This window comes from Apteryx mantelli, chromosome 1, assembly GCF_036417845.1.
Source record: "Apteryx mantelli isolate bAptMan1 chromosome 1, bAptMan1.hap1, whole genome shotgun sequence".
NCBI lineage: Eukaryota > Metazoa > Chordata > Aves > Apterygiformes > Apterygidae > Apteryx > Apteryx mantelli.
The window spans coordinates 19,384,086-19,403,634 of NC_089978.1; the positions used below are offsets into that span (position 1 = coordinate 19,384,086).

The window sequence follows — 19,549 nt, forward strand, 5'->3', positions numbered from 1 at the left end:
GGAAGGTTCTTTTTTTATCTGATTTCAGCTGAATTTTTATAGAAGATATACTTTTTTGTAGAATGAGAGTATTAAATAGAATAGAATGGGAATAGATATTTGTAAGTTGATCCTAATGTCTCTTCCTCTGTGGATACTGGTTACAGATTTCTGTTTTCATCAGCGACCAAGAACAGCCAGTTTTTCACTTAAAGGCTCAAAAAGAGCTAGCCATGGAGATGCAAGCTGTTTGCTGAGTAATTGTGAGTGCTTGGAAAGGATGAAGCAATGGTCATTCTTCTCAAGCATCATTTCAAAGCAGAGACATTCATGAGACATAATCTAAAAATATTATGGTGATGGAATAGAAATTCTTCTCTTGGCTTCCTCTCCCAAAATAATAATGTGGGAGAAATAATGTTTTTACATGTATTTGTATGTGTTTCACTGGGTGAGTACTGAATAATAAAAGCTATGCTGGAAATGTAAATGTATATCAAACCTTATCGTTTTCTATTTTTAAATTAGAGGGTTTAGAAAAAATGGGCAAATTTGGACACAAGCAGAGGTTGTATGGTTTTAAAATTGCTTTACATGCTTATTTTAAACTGTATTTAAACACCAAATCTTCACAACTACAACCTGAGGACATTGAATCACTAGTTATATTGTCTTCTATAAATCATCAGTTTTCGACTGGCAGGAAAAAGACTTGAAAACTGATTTCTCTTTTCTCTAATTTGATCTATAAGGACTTAAATCCTCTATGTTATAAAATATAGACAGAAAGTATGGTACATAATACAACACAATCTACATTGTATAGTTATATACTATATATACAACTGTGTAACTGCATGCATTATATATAAAATGAATATTGTATGATATATATATATAGTATAGACTATATATTATATATGCATCAACAAAGGAAAAATTTAAAGTTTAACTGAAGCATTCAAAAGCTGGAAAGTTTGTAAAAATAGGTAACTAATCAATACTTCCTTAATACTTCTTGGTTAAGAGAAGGCCTTAATAAGGCTAAAAAGATATTAATTTAATAAGGCTGCAGGCCCTATTTAGTCGATGTTATCAAGCTTTCTATGGAGTACAGAATTTTGGAATATTTTCTTACAGCTTTTCTATTGAGCTAACACTTTAGGATCTCTGTTTTATAACATGAATTTCTCTTGAAATCATGCCCTTCATCTTATGCCCCAGACAAGATTAAGAAAGCACTATCGTCACCATTGCAAATGAGGTGTTGACTCATTTAGAGATCAAAGCTGTAATTGTTAAAAGCTAAGAGAGAGGCTTAGGGCTTGTGTCTCCGGCCATATCTGAAACACCTTTTGTTCTGCATATACTTCTCATTAACCCTAGTCACTGTTGTGAGTACTTAGTATTTTGTCATAAAAATACCACTGGCTCTCCAGATGGACAACCATGATCTGTGTTTTTCCTGCTGGCTGAGAAAAAGTGGTTTAAATGACTTGCCTTGACAGAGTCTCAGACAGACCATGTCCCCAGAGTGGCATTCAGCTGACTTCATTTCAGGACAAGTCTGTCTCTTCCCATAGTCCCCTCTCTTATTCCCTGTGTCCCTTCCAACTTCTTTAACAAACCAGCTCCTGGCAACCAGGAGACAAAACCTCATTCTTACACAGAGATGATTAATTCCTTGCATACCATCAATCTGTGCAAAGAATGGATCAGAAGTGCAATGGAAAATGGTCGTTAATGAAGACAACCATATAACCTGCTGAAGAAGGGGCCAAATTAAAGTTGAATGCCTGACATTAATTCTGAGGTTTCCTAACCTGTAAGAAAAGCTTGTTGGAATTTTTCTTTGAGATACATTTTAGATGAAGGCAAAATGTTTTCATAAAAAAGTAAAATTCATTTTTCTATAACTAAAAACTGAAAATGTTTCCCAATCTCCTTCCCAAAGTGCACCTGACAACAAACATTTCTTACTAAATAGGAAACTTGTGTTTCATTCACAGGAGTCAAAGGAGTGAGATTTAAATGCAGGGAAGTGACACCGCCTTGCCAAACACGGGTCTGTGCCGCGGCCGTGCAGTGTTTCTGCAGCAGGCGGTCCCCGTGGCACCACGCAGGGGGGCTACGGTACATGGTTCAGCTTCTGTCTCAGAGGGACGGTGCGCACGGGTGCGAGCCCAGCCCGGGCGCTCGCAGAACACAGCCCGTGCTCCGCAGCCTCCTCGAGTAAGAGAAGCGTTTATTTTTCTGCATATAAACCGCATTCTCCAGCTCCTCTGTTTACACAGCTCAAAACCCACTGCGCTTTGCCAGGGAGGAAATAACAGGGGGCCCCGTTCCCTAGGAGGGGGAGAGGGGGGATGTGGCCAGGCCGGGATGCTCCCGAGGGGCCCGCGGGGCTGCGCGCGGCGAGGGCCCGGGCCGGGGACGGGGGCGGGGGCGAGGGCCCGGGCCGGGGCCGGGGGCGAGGGCCCGGACGGCCGCGGTTCCCCGCGGAGGGCGGCGGGGCGGGCGTCCGCGGGGCGCCTCGGAGGCCGCGCTAGGCCGCGGCGGGCCGCGGCGCCGGCGGCTCCCCCGGCGGGCGCTAGAGGGCGCCGTCGCGGGAGCCGGCGGCGCGGGCGCGCGCGCTTGGCGGCGGGCCGGCTCCTCAGCGCCGCATCATGTGGGCCGGCCCCTTCCATGGAGCCGGGGCCGCCGCCGAGCGCCGCCTGGGCGGACGCCGCCATGAGGCTCTGAGGGGCGGCTGCGCGCGGGGGAGCGAGCCGGCCGCGCCGCGCGGCGCAGCGCCCCGAGCCTCGCGCCGGCCTCGCCCCGGGCAGGGGAGCCCAGCGCTGCGGGCGCCGCCGCCGCGGTCCGGCCGGGCGGCCGGGCGGCCCGGGGCCATGTAAAGCGGCAGCGGCGCGGGGGAGCCGAGCCGAGCCGCGCGTGGGGAGAGGAGCCGCCGGCGGCGGCCGCGAGGCCCCGCGGGGGGAACATGGCGACGTCTAATCTCCTGAAGGTGAGCGCGGCCCGCGGCGGCCGCTGTCCGGGGGGGAAGGCGGCGGCGGCGGCTACGGCGGCGGCGCGGGCCGGGCGCCCGGGGCTGCCCCGCCGCCGCCCGCGGGGCCTGCGGGGCGCCGGAGCCGGGCGGCACGGCCAGGCGGAGCAGGCCGCGGCCGGGGGCTGCGGCGGGAGGGGGCTCGGGCCGGGGCCGCTCGTCTCGGCGCCCCGCGGCCTCTTGGCTGCCACAAGGCCTCTCCCCCCCCCCTTCCCAAATATGCGCCGTCGGGAAACGGCGTTGCGCCGTGCTTGTTGGACAGGACGCGGTGTTGTCCCTTTGGTTTATATTCTAAAGCCCTGCGTGTACAGAAAATTAATTTTAAGTTGAGCCAAGAGTTGAAAAACGCCTTTACAGGGAGCAGGTGTTGTTACTTGGGTGCTTTTTCTGTTAACTGCGATTTTTCTGCAAAGGAAAACTCCCCCGGGCCTTTCAGTTGTGTTGAACAGCCTTGCTTGCTTAGTTAGGTGTTTCCAGGTGCTTTCCCGTGTTTGACAGATGTCAATCATCCTGAGCTGCTGCAAATTTTAAGAGAAGTTTTCGCTGTGGCAGTCCGGTATTTGAGTTCAGGACTGTCTGTCCGAATTTTGGTGGCACGTGTGTGGATCAGGCTGTATGCGGCCTTTGAGGCCGTGCCAGCACATGGAAAACGGGCCTGCTCTAAGCAGCTGTTACTAATGCCTCCACTAAGTGTGTCTGCGTCCTGAGTGTGGTTACGACGAAAGGCCTGGAAAAGGTCCCTAGGTTTGTTTAACTTTATCGGCTAACAAGAACATGTATAATATGTAATCTGTGTTCAATGCCATGTATTATATTCAAATATGGTTCTGGAAAAGTGCTGCTTACATTTTAGCAAGCTGAACTGTTTTGGGTGTGTTGATTTGGCCTGAAACTGCTGGCTGTATTACTCTGAGACACTCAGTGTGTAGAAATTGGAAATAATTGATAGCCTTGTTTTTTCCTGGTATCAAAAAAAAGGTTTTGGTGTCAAAAAGATATACCTTAAAAAAAAAAAAAAAAGGTTTCTTGAAATGTAATTGAAATGAGTTTTTATTCATCTCTCTCTTTCTTTTTCTTCCTGTGAAAATGGGTGGTCAGTTTTTTAAACCAGATAAGACCTTAATCAAAGTCTAACATGGAAGAATCCAAGAATTGTGGTAAAATAAACATAATGCCCCACAAGAGTTATTGAGACAAAATGTGTTTGTTTTTTGTTTTGTGGAAGAGCATCGTTTTACAGCAGGATTCAGCCAGTTCATTTACTTAATGTTGGTTTAGTCCATCACTTTGCAGTATGTGTAAGGATTTCTAGGAAGACTGACACACGTGTTGAGGAGGCATGGGATCATGCAGCCCTCAGCAGCTAGAAGACGACCTGGGAGGTTTGTTGGCGTTCCGCCTCAACTGTTCTGAAAAATGTTAGGTGTACCGTAAGTGAAAATACAGTCAAAGATTTTGATTCTGTGAGAAGATTCATACTGAATTGAAGCCTTTTTATGTGACAGCTTCACAACTCACCTTTGAATCATTAATATTTTATATTGACAAAAAGATGCACGGTATGTTTCAGGGAAAATGCTGCAGAGACACTTAGAGTAGGCCTTTCGGGTGACTTGGGAGTGTTTTTTAAACAATGTAACTTAGTAATTAGAGAGTTTCCTAAAGACAATAAAGTATGAGTTCTGCATTACAAAGGAGAATAATTAGACAGTGATTTTACTTTGTTTATAATGACACAATAAACCAGTGAGAGAGCTGGAACTAGATAAGAGCTTTTGTTCCACAATTCTGACACTCTGTGTGCTCTCAGAGAAGCAAACTGTTGACTGAATGTTAGTGTTGTTGCCAGTGCCTCGCACTGGGGGGGAGCAATATCCCCTACAAAATAAAAATCCTTGGGGTAAGAAAGGAGAGGTGTTAAAATCTTGAGGTGGTTCTGTATTTTTCCAGATGAGCCTGCATAATCAAATGTAAACCAGGTTTAGGCAGGTTTTATTTTTGCTAGGATAAACAGGAACTAAGAGTTTTCTCTGGGTTTCCCCCATCTTCTCTCGACCCTCTACATAGTTGAGAAAATGAAGTGAGATATTCCTTTCCTATTCTAGTCATGGGTACTAGCTGAACTGAAATCTGACTGACTGTCATCATTTTAGAGGGCATCATTTAAACTCCACTAGCGCATGATTTTTCTTAATTGTAAAATGTGTTTGATTTTTAGTGAGAAGCATATTCTTAGAGTTCCTTCTTTAAATGCAAAATTAGTATGACCAGTCATATGTTGAATCTTGATAAGACAAGAAATTTCAGTGTGATCAAAATATTAAACTATGTAGGAAGAGCTAGCCATTAAATGGGTAAGTTTGTACCCTACCTATAGCAGGGCTGCTGTCCCATATTAAGGCTCTGCCTTTTCTGTAGGTGGCTGATCCTTTACTAGGCTAGTTCCCTAGTACTTTTTCTTTCAGCATAGGTGTGAGTCTGGCTCTTTTAAAGAGGAGTACTTTGTTTCAGGGGATGTGTTGGAGTTGCAGCCTGTTCACTTTGTGGTGACAAAATAGTCTAAAGCAGTTCACTCATGTGACATGAAGATACGCGAGTTTTCCTGCGGTTCCTGGAACACAGAGCAGCTCAGTTTACTGCAGCCTGAAGACAACCTGTAGCTGTATGTATGCTAGCACATCCTGGCATCTCTGTGGAGCCTTACTGGCGGTGCTGGCAAATTCAAGAGTCAGCCCTTGCAATTGCGGGACTGGAATTTGAGCCTGGTATGGGGAGGGAAGAAACAAAGCAAGCAGCAGAGTTTCTGTAGGCTTAAGTGAAATGAGAACCACAATTTACCTTTCCATTTGTTTTAACTTTTTCTTGATCTCATGCCTTTGTCACTGACAACTGGAAGCATGTCTGAAATTCTTGAATTCTTCAACCTAAAGTAGATATTTCCAGATCTGTGGTTTACATTTGTTTGTTTCTTTCTGGCTACTTCAAGTTAGGATATACTTAAGATCCTAGCAAGTATTGCACTCTAGTTAGTTACATAGCAAAGCTTTCTCTGTGGCTGCTTTTCTGTTTTGTGTCATAACTTCACCGCAATCATTACACTCATTTTTTTAGAGCTGCTAGTAGCAGAGACAAATCAGATTTTCATGCTTATTTCAGTCTAGGAACCCATATTTCCTGCTTCTTCCCTCTGTGAACTAGCCTTAATATAGTATCTGAAAATGGCGCAGTAGTAAAGTCAGCAACGTTATTGAAATGTGCTCTTATTGTAGAGGATGTCTCTTTTTTTACAGTACTGCTTAGAGCACCTCTGACCACCACCATGTTTATATGTGGCCTAAAATACAGACAGTACACAGTTTAAAAAAACAAAAACATCAAAAACAAACAAACAAAACAGTTTCTTCCCTAAAGAGCCTAATGTCCAAAGAGACATTTTGGAGTACAGAGGGACAGTTGCATGGAGGTTGCTAGGACTTGCCTGGGTCTGGGAATGGAACCCCTGTTCCTATTCAAGTGCCTTATTTGTTATATTCTGCATTTCATGCAGCAATTCTGCTTGCATTACTGTACTTACTCTACATAATATTCAACAGTAGCATCTGGGAAGTTTCTTACATGCTATGTAAAATATAGCACTAAGGTGCTTATGTATGGGAGTGAGGAACAGAAAAAGAAAGTTGGAAGAGTAGTGTTGTAGTATATATTGCCATATAGTACATGAAATAGTATATATTTCAAGTGGAGTTAAGTGTTAAAATGGAACTTTACATGTCTGTGAGCAAACTTAGGGAAAGTGACTTTTGAGGCATAGAATATTTCACAAATAGAGTTATTTTTCAAAGCATTAAATGTTTAACTCCTAGAATTGTTACTTAACTAGGGTATTGCCAGTGATCCTAATATTGCTCAGAAATCACTTAAGGGTGCAGATGGCTCAAGAAAGCGGGAAATGGGCTCTTGCTGTTCTCTAGGTCACTGGTGCATATGTGACTTTGGTAACAATTAAGAATTCGTGCTGTCTGACTTCTACTGTAAATTTGGCTTTGCACTTTGAGCCTTCGTTCTAGTGCACTAGTAGGGACAAAGGTAACGAATGTGAGTGATGCACAGTGGGTCATGTTAGGCACCTTTTCTTGCTCATAATTTCAGGAGGAATGCCTAAGGTTAGTGGTCATGAAAGCCTGACCCTGTTTGTAAACTGTTGAATTGTTTATTGAGATTAAAGAATAGTTTAGTATAATGGGATTTTTAATTCAATAATTTTATTTCTCTTTAATTTGAGAATAAAGGAGGAAGTGTAAAAATGCCTTACTTTTATTAAGCTAGTGGAAACAGAATAATCTGTAGGAAACAAAGTCAGAAACTTTCCTAATGGCATTTTTTGCCAGGGTTTATTAAGGGAATTCTTTTTAATTAGGTACATGATCATTGCAACTGAACATACTGTTTTTACAGCTGAAGTAGTTTTATGTATGCTTAGAGTTTGCTAGGTAGCCATGATGTATATCATATAAACAGCAGCATGTGCAAATACTGTTTTTTTCCCCCCCCACGTTTTACAACGAAACTAGTCTTAGTCACAACGAGCATTCAGTTTTTATCTTCAGCTATGCTCAGCAAAGGTCTGAATAAAATGAATGTTCTTTCACTTTTCCAAAACTGTAGAACAGGCTTTTCACCTCTTCTAGAAAACTTACGGGACCTGCTCTGAAGTCTCACCGCAAAGGAAAACTTTAGAGGAAGTTAGTGTTATTTATTTTATAATGTCTTGCCTGGAACCTGCTTGCCAGTTGTTCTTTCAAGTTCATTATCCTGCAGAAAGGGACTGGGAACAGAAATACTTTCGAATAGAGATTAATTGTTTTCACAGGAATGGGAAAGATGAGAGCAAGTCATCAAAGTTTGGGGAGTAATTGTAAAGCCAGTCCTATTTGGGGGAAGCATGTAGTCAGTGATTTTCAGAGATGATGCATTCAAATCTTTTTTTTTCCCCTCTCTCCCAGAGGAAGATAACAGACAAAACTGTCTCTTTGAATTGCACAAACAATGAAAAATCGTTTCTTAGATGTTGAAAGAATTCTTAACTTTCTTAGACAGGGGCTGCTTCCTTGAGACCGATGTTCAGTACCTACCACAGAGGTCTGATAGTCCTGTGAGGTCTCCAGATGCTATTGCAGTGAAAATAGGTATTGTGATGCCTGTTGCATCTTTATAAATGTAAAGCTGAGGCATCTTTGCACTTAAGAGCAGCAGGGGATACTGTTCTCCAAACTGTACTTATTCTGAATATTGAATAACAGATTTAATTATAGATTTCCGTGTATGACTTAATCCAGAAGAAGATGGTTTAGAGAATATGGTATGCTGCTCATACTTTCTTGTCTAAAGAGATGTTAGTGGCAGAAGAGTGCACTTGTCAGATTTCCAAGTAATTAGAATGTATTATTTGCTATATTCGAAGAAGTGAATTGTGTCAAATTTAATATTAGGGGCCAAGACAATGATCTGCTTAAAAGTAAACAATGTATTGTGACAGCTCACTGGAGATAACCAATAGCCTTTCCGCCACAGAACTCCCAACCAACTTTATAATTTATTTTTTTTATTACAGGTTTTTCTTTTTAAATTTGGAGCTGCAAACAAATAGGATTACTGCATATGCAGTAAAACTCTCTTGTTTTTCTCTCTTCCTGAGCCTTCATGATGTCCACGTATAACCCTAAAATGTTGTTCATTAGCAGATGAAGAATGTTTGCTAGAACTTATGTTGTAAGTAGTGCAGTGAATTAGGGAAGAAATTGGCAATATACTTCTCTAAGAAACAAGTACTGGTTCTGGCATTTTTAAAAATAATACTTACTGTGAAAAGGGTTGTTTAGCTTTGGTGTTGTAGATATAGTTCAAATGCCAGGTTATACAAGATGCCTCTGCAAAGAAGATATTTTTCTTATCCGTGGAAACTATAATCCTTAAAGATAACTTTAATAAACTATTTTATTAACAATACATTCCATATTAAGTTTCATACTGGGTATGTATAAGTTACTCTTTGTCAACCATTGTAAGTAAAGAAATCCATTAGTTTAGAAAACTAACTTTTTCAGCTACCTAGTGAGTTAGAGCCCCCCAAATCTTAAAATGAACTTAAAAAGAGGGAAGTTTACAAATTGTATTGAAATATTCTGTGTCTTATTGCCACTTAAGTGTTGTTTAGGCTGTTTTTTTGTTTCTTTGGTTTTTTTCTTTTTTTTTAAGCTTGAATCAAAAGTAATTTTAGAAACAAAGTACTTCAAACAAATTAATTGATATAAAGGTTAGGTTTTCCTTGACTGTCTTTTTTTTTGTTTGTTTTAGAATAAAGGTTCACTTCAGTTTGAAGATAAATGGGATTTCATGCGCCCTATTGTCCTGAAACTGCTACGTCAGGAGTCTGTCACGAAACAGCAATGGTTTGATCTGTTTTCGTAAGTAATTTTTTTAGCATCTTGCACCCTTCTGCATAATGGGAATACAGTTATGGTACTACTTCTGGTACAGAAGTCAGATGATACAGACTATGCAGAAATACACAAAAAAGTATTATTTTGTTCAGTTTTATTAAGTGGTAATTGTGCATACATCTCTGTAGGTGTGCAAAAGTAGTATTTTACTGAAATTCAGATCTTTGCAAATAGGATGGAGACAGAATAGCAAGGTTTATGACTTCAGCTGATCATAGTAAGCAAATTTTGTACCTGCTCACAAAATTTTTATTAGAATTGGAGAGAAAATGTTGTTAACTGCTTTGGCAGTAAGTTTGTGTAAAGGTAGTCTGCCAAATGTTATATTATTGTGGTTTAAGTGAGTTTTGTCTAAAATAACTAAAAATACAACCAAAGTAAAATGGTAATGCTGTTTCACTGACCTAACATGAATAAGTTAATACCTTAAGAATAACCTATATAATACTTTTCAGACATTATTTGCATTATTGCACTTCCAAAAGACCAACACCATTTCCTGTTAGATTATGACTTTTTTTATTAATACACATCATGTGGTCTCTGTCAACAGAATATGGAAGTGAATTACACATATGTATCAAAAGTATATCTAAAGTAATCTGTGTCTCAACATAAAGTTATTTTTCCTCCAAATACAATTGCAGCTTAAATCTGCAGTTTCTCCTTCTGCTTTTTAAAATCTGTCATAAAAGTTGACTTTATTTGAAAGGCAGTCTTATTGCAGGCTACATCTTTATTGTTCCTTTGACGAGAACAGTGCAGGATTCTCTCTGCAGCCTTCTTAGTGCACCTGTCAGACGTTCTGCCAGTCGGACAGAAAGGCAGTTTATCACGGAGGGAGTTTTAATATCTTATGATGTCATTGCTGTAGTAGTTGCCAGAAGCAAGGTGTAGTTAAGGTACAAATTCAATACTGAGTCATTGCTTTCATTTTCTAGTAACTAGGTAAATAATTCTGCTTTTGAGTTGAAGTTTTCCATTTATTATTTTGCTAGCAGACAAGTTGTTGAATGGAACTTGAGTAACTTTATGGCTAACTTAAGGAGGTGAGGGGAAAGAGTCCCACTCTGCTAGGTTCCTATTTTTGAACTGTGCTCTTTGTTAAGCTTGGAAAATGCCTTTTTAAAATAAAAGATCTAAAGCTGTAGGTGTCTTGTACCTCTCTGACTAGAATATAATCATCCAGTATTCCTTTTCGACAGCTGTCAGAAAACAGTGTCATCCTGAGTACACTAACACCTTTTCTGCATGTGAAAGTTGCTCAAGTCTCACAACTTAGCTAGACCTCTGTATGTCTTTGTGTGAAAGGAACTACTTTTTTATTAACCTTTTAAGTTTTGGTCTTTTGAGTTAAACCAAAAAAGTTGCTCTTGTATTGAAATAACTGTACTGATTTAATAGGAACAAACTCATACCTTTAGATCATATAGTTGCTTTCCCATGAAGGCATTGCCTTGTTACTGAGAGAAGGAGAAGAAAAAAAGCAGCAGAAAGTAATGATTCAAAAAAAGGCTTAGCAGGACACATTATATGTGATGACATAATTAAAAGTGTAACTTGCTTTATATGTTCTTTAGTAAGGAAATAACATAGGAGTTATACTTGCTGGGCTGCCAGCTAGGAAAAACAGGAATGTATTTGCATATTGATTAAAACTCATAAATAGAATTCTGCTTTGTGATGCTATTTGGTAGCACTTCTGCAGTGGAGCTGCACTTCAAAAAGCTACCAATGTCATGAAATGTTAAAGTGATCTTATTAAACTAATTAAAGCTCCTTTTAAATTACCTGATACCCATGAGCTCAAATTTCTTACAAAGAAGGTCAGTTTCCTTTGTAGCACAAGGAATTTGTGCTTTGAGTAAAGGAAACTCTGAGTGAAGGCTGCATCTTAATGAGAGTATTTCAGGATAATATGGGCTGAGTAGCAATACTTTTGCTGGCAAGTGATTTCCGTCTTAGCCAAAGAAAAGCTTTAAGAATTGTCCTTAATACAATAAGGACTACTGAATAGATTTGAAAACACAATTGCCCATAACCTGTTCTTAGATAGGTTGCCATTACTTGCTTCCCAGATTTTCTTACAGCTTCAGCCTCTTCTCCAAATAGTTTGCTTGCATGTGTTATTGAAGTCTAACCACATATTGTTTGACAGTGATAAATAAAATGTGTTATTTTCTTAGACTTACTTAAATTATGACTGTTCAAACTTCATTCATAACTGCATTAAACTTTGCATAGTTGTTACTAAAAGGTGGATAAATTGTTTTCTAGAGATGTACATGCAGTTTGCTTGTGGGATGATAAAGGTCCAGCAAAGATCCATCAGGCTCTGAAAGAAGACATCCTTGATTTTATTAAGCAAGCACAAGCAGTAAGTCCTTAACCTTTCATAACTTCTATTCATATCTTTTGGGGGATGAGGGGGAACCAAACAGTTTGGATTTTCTTTGCATCCAAATGCCTTGCTTTTTTTTGTTTGACATTTTATGATGTTCTGGAGATCATAATTGCCCTGCAAACTTTCATTGGCAAAAAGAAGACTTAGCCTTGAGCATTTGCCTTGGCTCATTGTTTTCTCACAGTTCTTGAAACTGGAGTGGGCAATGATTGCTGTATTATGTATATTAAAAAAATTACAGCATTATTTTTGTTTATCCAACAGTACTTATGGAATCATCCTTCAATTGAAAACTCTTTCTTGAGGCAAAATTTTCTGTAAGAAATTACTGTCTGAAAAATACTCTTTTTAAGGAAGGGAATGCTTTTATTTTGTATAGCGTCAGTGCTACACTGACATGTTCATAGATGGCTTGAGAATAAGTCACGTGTACAGCACACTGGAAGTATTATCTGGGCTATCAGCCTGGCAAGCTTAGCAGGCCAGTTTTATGGGCTCCTCCCAAATAACTGAATGCATCAGTAGGTTCAAAACTAAATTTCTCTGTTTTTAAAATGTATAGCAAAAGGTGTTGTCTGGAATAAGGGGTTTGAAAGAGGGAACTGGTATGAGATAAAAAGATTCCCATGACAAAGGTTTGGAAAGGAGAAAATAAAAGACTTCATTTGATAAAATCTTTCTTTAGTGAAAAGATTTATCTTATTATGGATTTGTTCAAAGGAATATTTTTTTTTTTATGTAGGCCTTGATATAACCAGGCATTCAAATGTTGATTTGATGTTCTATCAGCTTGCTTCAATGCGTGCATGCATAAATGCTTTGCTGAATTGGGACCTCTGACATGGTCCATGTTGGCTGTTGTTCTAGAGACCTTTTTTTAGGCATTATTTAGGCCTTTGTACGATGTAGTAGCCTCCAGGCATTACTAAAATATAAATGTTAACTAGCTATGTATATGTCTAATAGAAGGTTAGTAGATGCCACTGAATTAAACTTATCGCTGTATATAATAAGACATAATCCTTACGTAAACATAATCCTTTTTTTTTTTTGTAGATGTAGTTGTACCAGTACAGGCCTTTAAGACCAAAAACTTTAATTCCTTTTGACTTGCAGATGGCTTTAAAAAAATCAGCTGGAAAATTTCAGCCTACTGATGATTGGTTTGCTGGCAAAAATCACTGCTTTCATCACTACCCATTAGAAATAGTCCATATGCTACAAGTTAATAACCACTGCTTTAAACTAAACTGAATGGCATTTAAATATGTAGACCTTCTTATTCTGATATATCTGTATATTTGCATCTTAATTTGAGTAAGAGAAGTCAGTCTATTTTGTACTTTTTAGAGAAACTTGTTAGTAAATGACCTCTTCTTTCCCCCCTCCCCTTCCAGAGAGTGCTGAGTCATCAAGATGATACAGCTTTGCTGAAAGCATATATAGTGGAGTGGCGCAAGTTCTTCACGCAGTGTGATATTTTGCCTAAGCCATTTTGTCAATTAGAGATTACTTTAATGGGCAAGCAGGGCAGCAACAAGAAATCTAATGTAGAAGACAGTATTGTTCGAAAGGTAAGCGATGGGTATTGCAAACTGTTCTGCTTACAGCAATAGTACAGAAGGTAATCTGTAGCTGAAGATGAAATTGTGCCAGTTGCATGATACAATGCCTTGCTTTGCTTCAGTGTGAGGGTCAGAATAATAACCTTGCAACTTGGTTCTTCCTCTCCAGAATAATTTCAGTCTGTTGCTTCTCTGGTTTTGCTTTGCCTATTGACAGTTTTGTTCAGGTGATTAAAGCAGTTCTCTTTATGTTTGGAAAAAAAAAAAGTTACTAAAATAGTTGTGACAAATCCTAGTAGAGTGGCAATTACAAATTTACCTACTGTCTCTGTACTTGTGACTGGCAGATCAGTATTTCTGCTCCTGATTTATTTCCTTAGGCCAAGATCTTAACTGGGGCATGTCTCTGAATTGTACTTGCAAACAGCTCAATACTGTTATCTCAAGTTAAATGTGGCTATTGATCTCCAAATTTCCTCTATTTCCTCCAAACTCTGTCCTTTAGTTTAACATTTTCATTATTCATTTTCATTGCAGAAATTATCTGTAGGGCAATAAAAGTTCTTTAGCAGTCTTTTTTTTGATATCAAAGATCATATTAACTATCTTCAGGATGGCCAGGAGGAGCAAAATAGCTGAAATGGCCAACTTTTGGTGATTCGTTTTTTCCTTCTTCCTCTTGTTTTGGCGTCTTATCCTTTATACCTCCTGAAGAAAAGGAAAAGAGAACAGCAATAAGAGGAATCACCACCTCAAGTTACCTTTTCTTTTTAATGTGTTTTCATTTTTTTCTTGGAGTAAGCACATGTTTTTATTAGGCTCTCCGAGTCCTGGTGAACTTGAACTCTTAACTCTGCTGTATGCATTAAGTAGGAGACTGAAAAATTAAATAAAAAATAAGGTGGGTCTGAAAAAGTCATGAGGAGGAAGTAGGAGAGAGAACTGGCATCTAGCAATTCAGATACTGTTCAAGACTGAAACTAATGGAGAAGTGTCCATCTTTCCTGTGTAGTCTGGTTAGGACATCTCACGATTGAGTCATCAAAGCTCCACCCTATTTTATAATTTTGTATTCACTGATGAAGGTCATTTATTATTTCCGGCGTCATTCTTAGTAGTTTGTTATAAAGCACCTTGTGAAAACTTTTCTTATGCTTGAGAAGTTCTTCATATAAGCATCCAAAATCACATCTCTCTTTTCCTTCAAATATCTTCATAAAATTCTTCTTTTCCCATAATGTCTAAAAACAGTTTGACCATGACAAAGCTGCTGATATACGTATTGGGTGGGTTGATACTATCTCACTGTTTTCTTCTCCATTTGTTACCCATTTCAGCCCTTGTAAACTCATTCCGTAATTGTACAGCACAACTGTAATGTGCATATTGATGATGTTAAATTAGGGGAAAAAAAAGTAATTGAGGATACACAATTAAATAAAGCTATGTTTTAAGAATGTTCCAACGTTTTGAACAGTATTTTCCTTCCACTTATGGAAGAGAGTTACATGACTCCAGTGTCAGAAATGGAGATCAGGTGAAATTAAGATACGGTTGTGGTAAAATTCAGAGTGAAGGATGGTAAACTTTTTAACTCTCCCAAATGGATATCTGACTTTTAGCAGGTACTTGTTGGGTTAAAATCTACAATGTGCAAAGCAAGAATGGAACAAATACATATAACGTTTACTGTTGTTTGTCATGCAACTGTGTCAAATCTTTCTAAGCTTGTTTCACAATAGTGAAATAAAGTTTGAATTTGTGAATTTTACACTGGCAGTGGAAAGCAGGCCTGGAATTCTAGACTGAAAATTGGCATCCTTAACTTGCATTTGTAGCAGTTGCTATCAAGCTTGAAGCTATTGTAAATTGAGCTCTCTTAAACACTGAAATGACATGGGGTTGATAGAAAATTTTAAAACTGATCTTTTAAACTTTGTCACAATTTCTTTAGGTATTCAGTGACATATAGGAAGAAGGAGCTCCAGGGTTTAAGGTGGGGGAAAGGTCTATTGTAAGTTGAATTCAAAAGAGAAAATTAAGACTTTAACAAACGTAGTGTGCTTAGAGTATTTATTACTGAACAGCTGGTGGAACTTAGGTGGGCATAAGTTTGGCTTGCTGGTGAGTTTTTAGTGTTGCTCAGCTGCAGCACATTGGGTCTGATGATCGGGTGTAACACTTTTTGCAGAAATGTTAGTAGCAATCATTCAAAAATCACACAATGGAATATGAAATGATCCTTTTAAAGTGATTATTTTGTTGGAGGCCTCTGTAAGTAGTTTTAAAACTTGGCAATACTTAGGTCCAGAGTTCCTTAACAATTATATTTGCATTACTTGTACATTAAACTTTCATATTACATTAATGCAATCCAAAAACATAGATTTATTTCTTTACACAACTGTTTTGTGTTAATTAAGTTATTTTAAGACAGAGCCTGCTAAATGGTGAACTGTATTTGGATGTTTGGTTCCAAAGTACTCCCTGGTATTGCAACTCCTCGCAAATTCTGTTGCTGGAAATGTTACTTGACTCTTTATCAAGAACTGTAGAAATAATACAGAATGGTGGAAATAATATCTGAATCAAACAGTGACTGCTTTCCCTAGCTGTCCAGTTACATAAAGTAAACTTAGAATATAAGCTGAATATTACTTCTATTACATGTCAGTTAGAACAAGATCAGATTCTAAGATAATTAAACTGTTGCATATAACTTGAAAATTACATTATAAATTGCTTGATTTCTATTTCTGATCTCTTGTATTTCATTAGCACAAACTTAGATCTGCATATCCCTTTCTGACAGGATTTTTTTTTTCTTCCTGTTATGTAGCTCATGCTAGATACATGGAATGAATCCATATTTTCAAATATAAAAAATAGACTTCAGGACAGTGCAATGAAGTTAGTTCATGCTGAAAGACTAGGAGAAGCTTTCGACTCTCAACTTGTTATTGGAGTTCGAGAATCATACGGTATGTCTTGCACAGACAGATCTCAGTTGCCTCCTCACTTAAGCAAATGAACTTTCATCATACAAGTTAACAATTGGGGTGGTAGGGTTGGAATAATTATCTCATCATTTTGTATTGATTTTGTTGATACGTGATGCCACTTAAATTCTATTGTAAAATATCTTTAACTTGGGAATGATTTTGCTACATGTCAGTTTCTGCAAAATCAGTGTTTTCAAAGAGCAGCCATCTTCTTGACCTTTTATGGTTGCAGAAGTCATCTTCTGGCTGTGCTCCGTATGGTACTGTCTCTGATTCTTCAGACAGTTTGAAGACGGAACGGTAAACAGCCTACATCTAAGACTTCAAGTCTTTTTCTTCTTTGCAGAAGATAGATCCATATATCTGGAACTTCTATGACGCTTCACTGGTTTTCTGCCCCCCCACCCCCCCCTTTTTTTTTTTTAAACTCTGCAGCCTGTTAAATTAAATTTGTGGCTAATACTCTCTTAGGTGGATTTCCAGATGACTAATTCTAAATGTTTTAAAGCATATTCCATTCTAGGGCTTATTTTATTGGTTTTCTGGATTTTTTTTGTAACAGTTGAGAGCAAGGTGGAGGGTTTTTTTCCCTAAAGGTGCAAAGCATTGCTGGGTAGCAAATACAATAAACTTACTGTCTCCATTTGTAATTGTAATTCTTGTAAAGAACAGGAAAAATCCCAAGTATAGAAAAAATGTCTAAAATAAAGAACATGTCCAAGAAAGCTGGATTACTGAATGACACGGAGAAGCTTTTGCTTTCTTAGGCATTATGCTGAGCTTTTTTTTTTTTTTTTTTTTTTTTTTTTTTTTTTTTTAACTTTCCGCTTTTGCAACTGTATTTGATTGTGTGTTTTTGGTTACCATTATTTTGGTTACCAAAACTCTGGAGATATCTATACAGTTCTTTCCAGGTCCCTATAGTTAATCTAAAATCTTTTTTGGAGCAAAGACTGGCCAATATTGGATAGTTTTTTGGTTTCAGAGTACACTTGTAGGATGCTTTAAGTTGCTCAATGTGATCTTTTAATACAAAACTCACTTTAATGAGAGAGATTTGCTTATTATTAGCCACATAAGTTTTCAGGACTTGAGTCTAAGTTTGGACTTTCTTTTTTGCAGTTAACCTTTGTTCTAATCCTGAAGATAAACTTCAAATTTATCGGGATAACTTTGAAAAGGCATATTTGGATTCAACAGAGAGATTTTATAGAACACAAGCTCCCTCTTATTTACAACAAAATGGTGTACAGAATTATATGAAATATGTAAGTAAAAATACTGTCAGAATTTTGTTCTGCAAGTGTTAGTTCTTAAAGTGATTGCTGTTCTACCTTTGCACAGGCAGATGCTAAACTAAAAGAAGAAGAGAAAAGAGCACTACGATATTTAGAAACAAGGCGTGAATGTAACTCTGTAGAAGCAGTAAGTATGATAGTGTAGAAAAATGTTATGTATTTACATAGCTTTCTTGAATGCAGTTTTGATCATTTTCTGTGTTACAGTGTTATTTGATTGCAGTAAATTGATATGAAACTGTATTTATATTATGTTTTTAAACTATCCACTATATTTTTTCTGCAAAAATCTATATTACTTTCCAGTCTGGTAACTTAAAATTTCTACAGATGTTTTAATTGTAAAAGCAGATTAAAAGTTCAGCTTTAAGGTCAGGTTTTTATTCAGGTTGATTTTTATTCTTTCATTTTGAGTCCGGTAAGATTTACAGACCAACCTAGTAGGTAAAGGGTTTCTTGGTGCTAATTTAGAGTGTCTGAAAGAGTTATTGGTTATTGCAATCAGAAGGAGAAATGGAAACTTCATTAGAACTGTTCTAGACTCCCCCCTTTCCTAGACTGAAACATGGCCTTTTAGTACAGAAGATTCTTCCCCCCCCCCCCCCCCCGAGCAATATTTTATACAGTTCAGGCTAGAGGAAGATTTAACTTCAGTGAGTAGTTCACAATCATCTGTGTTGGAATTAGTCCAAAATACGGGTTGTTTTAAATAAATACCTCTAAATCTGAACTGACTGTAGTTGATTAGAATTTATTTTATGTCTTGTGTTAAGTTGTAAATTATTCACTTTGCACAATTATAAATTGTAACCTGTGTAAAGGGGCTGACAAAACAGATGGTTCTGACCTGAACAAGCAGTTTCTGTGCTAGATCCAGCCTTAGTTTCCTGTTCAAGCCAACCAGCCTGGTCCAAATAGGGTATGCTGGAATAAGAACTATTCTTAGCTCTCGAATATATACTTGGAAACTAAGTAGGGTAGTTAATGTTCCAAAAGTGACAGCTCCCTTGACAAAAAGAGGCTACAGAAATATTAAGCTGATTACTGGTTTTGAAGAGTTTACCACATTTACTAACCTACACATTTTAAAGAAATATGATGAGCTGTATAGACTTTCTTCAAACTACAATTTTATGAATCAAGTATTGCCATATCAGGATTATTTTATACAGCATAGTTGATGAGAACAGGCTAGATCTTGTGTCACAGCAAAATTGAGACAGAATAAACGCTGGAGTTCGGATGGCTAAATGAGCTAATTCTGTGTTTAATACATTTCAGCTAATGGAGTGCTGCGTCAATGCCCTGGTGACATCTTTTAAAGAGACTATTTTAGCTGAATGCCAAGGCATGATCAAACGAAATGAAACAGAAAGTAAGTGAAGCTTCAAGAACAGTGCAGGATGAACTCAGCATCAACAGCATAAAAATAGATTTGTTGGTAGATATATCAAATTACTGTTCTTAATAGATGCTGGCAGTGTTTCATAGATAAAATGTTACTGCATGTGGGCCATTTTATCCCACAAAAATGACCATCATTGGTTAGTTGTGTGGTTGGTTGGTTGGTTTGTTTGTTTTTTACTATCACTTCTGAAATCTGTACCCACAGTACCCTAATTGGAATGACTGGATAGCTCTCATCTTTCTTGAAAGACAAGAATATTTTATGATCTGTTTTCTTTCTTTTTTGCTACAATTTGTTTTTTCTAAAGTCGATGGCTGATAAATGTTGCATATGTGTCACTTTTTACTTGT

At 38.4% G+C, this 19,549-nt stretch overlaps 1 protein-coding gene across 4 annotated transcripts in view; it reads left to right on the top strand.

The window, feature by feature from the left end:
• Positions 1-2,896: 2,896 nt before the first annotated feature.
• Positions 2,897-19,549, top strand: part of CUL5 (cullin 5) — a 35,428-nt gene continuing 18,775 nt past the window's right edge. For 3 of the 4 annotated variants that reach the window (XR_010883202.1, XM_067289929.1, XM_067289937.1), the window contains exons 1-8: positions 2,897-2,983; positions 9,377-9,486; positions 11,800-11,899; positions 13,324-13,500; positions 16,331-16,472; positions 17,616-17,761; positions 17,838-17,918; positions 19,073-19,166. Coding sequence is in view for 3 of the 4 variants with exons in the window: in XM_067289929.1 (XP_067146030.1) it covers positions 2,960-2,983; positions 9,377-9,486; positions 11,800-11,899; positions 13,324-13,500; positions 16,331-16,472; positions 17,616-17,761; positions 17,838-17,918; positions 19,073-19,166 (874 nt within the window). In the remaining variant the exon portion in view is untranslated. Of the gene's footprint in view, positions 2,984-8,652; positions 8,792-9,376; positions 9,487-11,799; positions 11,900-13,323; positions 13,501-16,330; positions 16,473-17,615; positions 17,762-17,837; positions 17,919-19,072; positions 19,167-19,549 lie in introns of those variants that run through there. The other variant, XM_067289933.1, reaches the window with a different exon arrangement.